At 42.0% G+C, this 8,321-nt stretch overlaps 1 protein-coding gene across 2 annotated transcripts in view; it reads left to right on the plus strand.

Moving 5' to 3' along the window:
- Positions 1 to 5,673, plus strand: part of RHOBTB1 (Rho related BTB domain containing 1) — a 202,713-nt gene extending 197,040 nt beyond the window's left edge. The window contains exon 11 of one of the 2 annotated variants that reach the window (XM_069240919.1): positions 1,784 to 2,071. In XM_069240919.1, coding sequence (XP_069097020.1) covers positions 1,784 to 1,947 — 164 coding nt within the window. In that variant the 3' untranslated portion in view covers positions 1,948 to 2,071. Of the gene's footprint in view, positions 1 to 1,783 lie in introns of both variants that reach the window. The other variant, XM_069240920.1, reaches the window with a different exon arrangement.
- The last annotated feature ends 2,648 nt before the right edge of the window (positions 5,674 to 8,321 follow it).

Below are 8,321 nucleotides of genomic sequence, written 5' to 3' on the forward strand. Positions count from 1 at the left end.
AGCCAATTGACAACAATACAAAGTTGTTAAGGATCTATTCATTGAACAACGTGACGTTAGCTGAAGAAAGGAGAAAAACATCTCTAGTGCTTACACAGAGCATCTCTTAATCAGTGACTTTCTAAAACTGTTCATACTTGAGGTAAGGAAAAAAAAGAGCAAACCGTCTTCAATGCTTAAATCGAGCATCTCTGAATCAGCACCTACTAAAGGCAGGCCTCTGGGGGTGGGGGGAAATGGTGTCCCATGTACCCCCCAAACATCCTCCTGCAGGCGGGTACAGTCACTGACTGCAGCCACTGCAAGGGGATCTCTCTCCCCTAATGAAGGTGCAAGCGGCTTTGAAGCAGCCGGTGCATATTTCGCTTGAATGTGCTGCCTCCAGGGCAGTGCAAGTTCCCAGATTCCCTGGGGGCAGCGCATTCTGCATAATAGGGTGCACGTTCCCTGGTTGCGTGCAGTGACCGTTTTGAAAGGAACACAGTGGCGCAAATAGGGAAAGTGCACCTTATATATAATGCGGCCCATTGACTGTTCAAAATCGTATTCAGTTAAGGAAAGATATGAAGCTACACTTCTTTAAATACTACTACATATTGAGGTCTTACTAGGTCCACCTTCTCTCAATGAATTCAGTAACCCCTTCCCCTCCACCACCTATTATCTAGTAATGATCATATCCTTTGCCATTGGGACTGTAGATTGCTCTGCCACCCCTGGCTAGGTTTGTGCACTATAAACAACCACTTGCACACATACAGTTTTGTTCAGAGAAGAAGGAACATTTTATGCCATACCTCCATGGCAGAAGTAATTCTCAAACAGTGACCCGTGCTTCCTGAACATCTGATAGAATTTGGATCAGTTACCTTTTTAGGGCCCCGTGGACAAAGGAAAAAGTTGGAGATGGAGAAAAGTCAGAAGCAAAGGAAAGACAGCAGTGGTACACAACACATCAAGTACATCTCCAGGAACGGCTGCTTTACGCTTTTACAATTTAGGTTTGTACCAGAGAGCATTTTAGCAGTGTATCACACTTACTTAAACGAGGCTCAGTCCCCACCTACCCTTCGTGCAGAGGCTCAGTCCCCACCTAACCTTCGTGCAGAATTTATATAATGTTGGAATCCACACTGGTTGCACAGTTCCTCTAGGTGGCCGTCTGAAAGGGCTCTGTCAGTGGGAAATTGGATATTTTCCTCTTATTTCTACAGTTCAGAGGGGGACAAGTATAAATCATCATTCTGCATCGCTGCAGCTACAAGGTTGGTTGCTATCCATTAGAGAATGGTCAGGTCCACAACATCAGTCCCATAACACTAGAGCAGAGGCTTAAGGTATGCAGATCACCCATGAGAATGAATTAACGTAATGTATTAGCAATCTCTAAGAAACCTGTGCTTTGTACTGTCTGTCGGATTCTTTCTTGGGCACTTCTACCACTTCTTTAAACTTGAGGAAAGCATGCTTCAGGTTGATACTGTACAAAACATACAAACCAGTTGGTTTTATTCATTTGTTATTGACCACACTGGCAAAACTGAATCTGTCAGTAGGCGTAATCAGGACATACTTTGTAGGTGAGGCACAGGGGACATGTCACTAACTTTGCAAGTAAGTATTTGCGGTATAGGAGGTTAATTGTTTTTGGTAATTATTTGTTCAATACAGTGTTATAGACTGTTTATAAAAAGTAAATTTTTATTTGGCATAATAAAGTAATTAATAACTGGACCTTAAGCAAGTCCTAATGACTGAAGATTGTAAAATTTTTTGTCCTCAGACAATCAGAAGTATTTTGAGGCGCACCGATGGCCACCGGTGTGGTATTTGAAAGAAGAAGATCACTACCAACGAGTGAAAAAGGAAAGGGAAAAAGATGACCTTCCTCTGAACAATCACTCAAGCAAATGGTGCTTCTGGTCTACACCTACAGCCATTGCCTGATTGCTCATTTCTGATTATTACTTGATCTTATTTTCACAAATAAGATATGCAGTAGCAGGTTTCGTGCACTGATATCGTGCATGTGTGTGCATTAATACTAATTAGAATCCAAGCACAAGCTCACATACACGGAGTCTTTGGCTAATGATCTTAGGCTTGTTGCATTCTTTGCATTTGTAGCAGCATATGATCCATAGTGAGTGTGTGTGTAAATGTAGCTGCGTGTGTGTGTCCGACTGTGTCTGGATGTCTTTATGTGATGCCTCCTCTGTTTGGTCTGGAACCTATCTTTTTTCTGTCATTTTGACATGTTCTCACTGAAGCAGAAAACATCCATCAAAGACTAAGTTTAATAGCCAAAAAATAGTTGCCTTCTGCAGACAGGCAAGCTCCGTTTCTGATGTCACAGTATATGTGCTAGTGAACGTATACTACGCTATGTCCTGTCGTGTAACTCACTTTAAACCAATCACATAGCAAGGAAAATATTAACCTAAGAGTCATTAATCCTTATAGAATGTATAAAATGGGGAATAGTGAGTAATTTTCTTCAATCTCACAGGTCAAGGCTAGAGTAAGCATTTATTTTGAAGCCTCTTCTCAGAACCGCTAAGACTAAAACCCTTTTTTCACAAATTGTTACCATCATATTTGTTTACACTGCTGTGGTGAACAGCGAAATGTGTGTATTGTGTTAGTACATATGTTGCCTTCCTCGTCTTCTTATATCCGCCTGCTGTTCTTTGCTTCAGTGGCCCCATTTACAGGTCGGGTCGGCTGGGGATTTGCATTTCAAGCCTGCATGGATTACATGCTCTCCCTTTTAATCTTAACTCATCTGAATGGAAATGGTATTGCTGTCTGAGTCGCCCCTGATTTTTTTTATATTCTTTTTCTACATTTTTTCAGCAATACATCAGTGCCCCTTACTTTCTGCCTAGCCCACAAGTATGGCTGCCCACTCTTTTAATGTTTTTTTGGATACATCAGTAACATTTGAGCATGATAAAATTTCATCCTTTTTGAGTTGTAGGTACTTATGTTGTTTTCACAAAATGGCAGATTAAGTATGACTTGCTTTTGTTACCTTTAATTGTCTGAAGCAGGCGAAGTTCTCTGTGCCTGTTGAAAGCGGATCCTATCAAATGGAGGTCATAGCTTCAGTGTGCAATTTATCAAACTTTTAGGAGCTCTCATTCAAGGTGGATTCGTCCTATTCATTCTGTGGTCCAATGGTGATGCCATACCACAAATATAAAAATTACACCTAGGGTGCTGTATGGATCTGTGAGAATACTTTTGGTTTTGTTTGTTCAGGTACTGTACATGTCATGCTTCTAAGGAAATCACTGCCATAGTCTCACTGCGTGACATAACACCTCCAGAAAATCACAACATATGTCGGACAGAGTTTACCCATACCTCCTGTTTGTAAAACAAAAATAGAGATATTGTAAACGTTGTTCTGTTAACTCCTATATGTGAATTACACTTTAAATATAGATTAACAAAGTAGTCTTTCAGGTTAAACTAATGCCTTATAACATCATCGATGTATACATACATATATCTATATATATGGTATCCCTGGTGTGCCATATACTTACAAATATAAGTGAAAACCCAACATTTACCAGTTTTAAACTCCAAACTGTCATCAACTTCAGACTGAAAAATATTGTCCATTTCCTGAAATATCATCTATGAATACAGTGAAGAAGTAGATGTGTGAACTGTCTACTCTAGATTCAGGTGACTTTTCACATATACGTGGATATTTGTATATATATATATAATATGTGTGTCTGTGTGTGTCTGTATATATATATATATATATATATACAAAAAACAAAGATTCAAAGTGGAGTTATACATAAGTAAGATACTACAATTCTAAGTTAAGTTAAATAGCACCTTAGAAGTCCACTGAAAAACCACTACTATTTTAAACCCACAAAAGCACTGAAATTTGCCAGTTATATGTAACCGACATAAGTAGGATCTGCACCAGTGTAGATTTCCAACGTCATTAGTGATGACTGTCAGAACAGTGCATCATAGTGGTGCCAATTATGCTTATGTCAGTTATCTATTTCCGGCAAATTTTAGTGTCTTTTTAAATTTTAAAATAGTAGTGTTTTTCAGTGAATTTCGAAGGGTTTTTTCAATGTAAGCTAAAATCATAGTACCTTAATTACGTATAACTTCACTTTAACCTTTGTTTTTCTAGTGAACATATCTTTTTTTCAAGTAAAGTAATATCTTATTACGATAGGTCTGCTGCCAACCTGCAGCACACACCCTTCCAATGTTCAGATGTGTCAGGTGTAATGTTGAGGGAGTGGAATAGCATTTGGACAAACTCAGCACTGCTTCTTTTGAGAGTCTTGAACCCACTTCTCCCCGAAACATTCAACAATGGAAATAAATTGCATAATACACTCTTTGCATCTAGATGCATACTAAATCATCATAAATGACATAGGTGGGCCACTCCCCACATTCATAAATCAGCTTTATGTCACTTTTACGTTGTATCCAGTACACAACACTAGACTCATACATGACAAATTACTGCCAGTGGTTAAAAGTACCCCTGTCCAACTGTGTGTATTTCTCTTATTGTTGTTAGCCCCTAACTTAAAATGTTGTTCCCAAATGAGTCATTTTCATTAACATTATGTTATATGCTAGCATTGTAAAATGCAAACGTTTTCCAGTGCCACTCTCTGGGTAAAACAAGGAGAGCACGCACTCTGTGCTTTTGATTGTTCAGTTATGCTCTATAGGTGAGCACAGTTTTTAGAATGTGTATACAGGACCTCTCTTAGACAGTGCTTAAAAACCTTATGATGTTGTGAAATATATATTTCAAATATCTTACTGCTCCACCATTTCAGATTCTAGCATTTCATTGTTACAAGTTACTTAGTTGTAGTCTGAGGTGAAGGAAGGAATTCAGGGTCAATCTGCCATATCACACATGTCAATCAATAACAGGTTGAACTTGATGTCCATTTTAGTAACAGCACGTAGCATACATTTGGCAATACACTAGGTATTTGTAAATGCTTGTCTGTGGGTAACACATTGTTAATATGACCACTTTAAGAAAACCCCATTGTTGATGGTCAGGACAAGGCTTACCATGACAGCCATATTGTTTATATTCAGGTTTTGAGACAAAAGCATCCTATAAACAGGACTACTCTGGAGGGAAGGAGTGTGGTTGGGGGATCCATGTCATTTCATCTTGGATATAGAGGCTGACACTATTTTGAATTGTAATCACCATGCATAGTGCCTCTATGCAGGGAAACTAAAAGAGGGGATTTATTAGAGCTATCTATAGTTAGTTCCAGGTTACTTCTAACCAGTATTCAAGTTTTGGAAAGGATGGGGTAAACGAGAATATACAGGAATCAAGACTTGTTCAAATTGTAAAATAAATCTGGTTATCTTTTTAAAAAAATAGTTAATTCTCTTAGTTTTGCACTACCAAAGCTGTGTTTGCAATTTTGCCAAAATGTAATTGGTACACTGAATGAACTTGGGGTATATGCAATAATATCCAGTTGTAAAAGTAAATTAAATTACTAAAACCAAGTGGCTGGTTCATTTGGTATTGCTGTCTTTGGCCTTTTATCTTGATGGTTATTTTATGTTTTTTAATTTTTAAAAAAAGATTTAAAGAAAAATACCAATAAAATTCTTCAGGTACATAAACATTTCTTTTGTCTTAATTCAATGTGATATTGAGTGTGATAATGCCACCTATTGTTAGAGACCTAACATCAGAAATTAGAGGCAAAGGGGCATATTTAGAAGCCCCTAGCACCACCTTGTGCCGCCCCAGTGTCATTTTTTTTACGCTAAGGCGTTGTTAAGGAGGCCTTTCTCCAACACCATATTTACAAAGTGGTGCAATACTTGCATTGCCCAACTTTGTAAACTTTTGCACCACATTATGGTGGTCATTCCAACCCTGGCGGTCCATGACCGCCGGGTTGGAGGACCGCGGGAGCACCGCCGACAGGCCGGCGGTGCTCCAATGGGCATTCCGACCGCGGTGGTAAAGCCGCGGTCGGACCGGCAACACTGGCGGTCTCCCGCCAGTGTACCGCTGCCCATTGGAATCCTCCAAGGCGGCGCAGCTAGCTGCGCCGCCGAGGGGATTCCGACCCCCCCTACCGCCATCCAGTTCCCGGCGGTCCGCCCGCCGGGAACCGGATGGCGGTAGGGGGGGTCGCGGGGCCCCTGGGGGCCCCTGCAGTGCCCATGCCACTGGCATGGGCACTGCAGGGGCCCCCGTAAGAGGGCCCCTAAATGTATTTCACTGTCTGCTGCGCAGACAGTGAAATACGCGGCGGGTGCAACTGCACCCGTCGCACAGCTTCCACTCCGCCGGCTCGATTCCGAGCCGGCTTCATCGTGGAAGCCTCTTTCCCGCTGGGCTGGCGGGCGGCCTGAAGGCGGCCGCCCGCCAGCCCAGCGGGAAAGTCAGAATTACCGCCGCGGTCTTTCGACCGCGGAACGGTAACCTGACGGCGGGACTTTGGCGGGCGGCCTCCGCCGCCCGCCAAGGTCAGAATGAGGGCCTATGTCTGCACCAGGCATAATGTATGCAAGGGGGCGTTCCGACTGCACCTTTTTTTACGTCATTTATAATGCCTGCTCAGAGCAGATGTTAATGGCGCACCCATTTTAATCCATGGGCCTCCCTGTGCTTTGCTGAATTAGCGTCAACATTTGTGTAAGCGCCACGATAGCATCAAAAGTTTTGAGGCTATTGTCCTAATGACCTCCATGGTGCACCGTATTGTAAATATGACGCAACCATGGTGTCATTAGGTGGGGCAGGAGGGACGCAATAAAAGTGGCGCATCAGGACCAATACGCCACTTTCTTATAAATACACCCCAAAGACTTGCAAACCTGAGGTTAATCAGTGTTGAAAAACAGGGTTACCTCTGTTACCCACGTCAAAGTGATTTTCATCATCATTTATGAAAGGACTGTGGGCCTGATTTAGAACTCGGCGGATGGGTTACTCCATCACAACGGTGACTGATATCCTACCCGCTGAAATATATACCATTCTATTATATAGGATTTCAATTTCAGCGGACGGGATATCCGTCACTGTTGTGGCAGAGTAACCTGTTTGCCGAGTCCTAAATCAGGCCCTGTGTCTTTATTGATGTTTAAAAAGCATTAGCTTCGTCCACTATCTCTGAAGTACTTGACACATTAAATTTAGAGCCTACACATTACTGTAAGAGGCATAAATGTTTTGTTGAGAAACGAAAACGGGGGTGGGGGCTCAGCTGTTAGTTACAAAAGTGCATTCCCACTGTATCAATAATAGCAAAATATGCACTTTAAGTATACTGGGGGCGCACTCCTGATTTTATTTGGGTACTGACTTTACCTCCACTTATTAAGCTGTGCGAGTGTCTGAAATTTAGTGCTTCGAAATCACTTTCTTGGTGTACATACTTGATTAACTGTAAGGGTTAAATTCACCCTGATGTAAAAGGTGAGACCAGCAGGCTTGAGAATGCCTGATTCCACGCTGCTTGTGAACTACTGACTATACAGCAGCCTAAAAGAAAACATAGAAGTGCTTAGAGATTAACTGTAGGAAGGGGAATCAAGTTGGAATTTAGGGGCAGATTTAAGAGCCCATAGCACCTCCTTGCACCACATTAGTGTAATATTTTTTTATGCGGCTCAACGAGGCCAAAATTGCCGCACTTGATTTACAAAGTGGCACAATGCATGCACTGCGCCACTTTGTAATCCTTTGCGCTACAGTATGCCTACGCCAGGCATAATTTTTGTAAATCTGTTGTCCCCCCGTTAGGGGGCCGAAAAAATGGTGCAAAGAAATCTAAAAGATTTATTTGCATCATTTTCTTTAGCACTTTCAACGCCTGCATACAGCAGGGGTTAAAAGGAGGCACACCATTGTTTTCAATGGACCTCTATGGGCTTGCAGGAATAGCGTAAAACATTTTTGGACGCTAGTCCTGCAAAGCTCCAAACTAGCGTAAAAAATGTTGACACTCGTTCCCCTAACTACCGACATGGTGCGCCGGAGCTTAGATATGGCACGCACATGGTGGCGTTAGGGGGACGCTAAGGGGCACAAGGAAAGTGGCACTGCACTGAGTGCAGTGCCACTTTCGTTTAATCAGGCCCTTAGGGCCGTATTTATACTTTTTGGCGCAAAACTGCGCCAACGCAGTTGTGCGTCAAAAAATTTAACGCCGGCTAACGCCATTCCAAAGCACCATGCGGGCGCCGTATTTATGGAATGACGTTAGCCGGCTGAGCTGTCTGGTGTGCGTAAAAAAAAATGACTTACACCA

This window comes from Pleurodeles waltl, chromosome 6, assembly GCF_031143425.1.
Source record: "Pleurodeles waltl isolate 20211129_DDA chromosome 6, aPleWal1.hap1.20221129, whole genome shotgun sequence".
In the NCBI taxonomy this organism is placed as follows: domain Eukaryota; kingdom Metazoa; phylum Chordata; class Amphibia; order Caudata; family Salamandridae; genus Pleurodeles; species Pleurodeles waltl.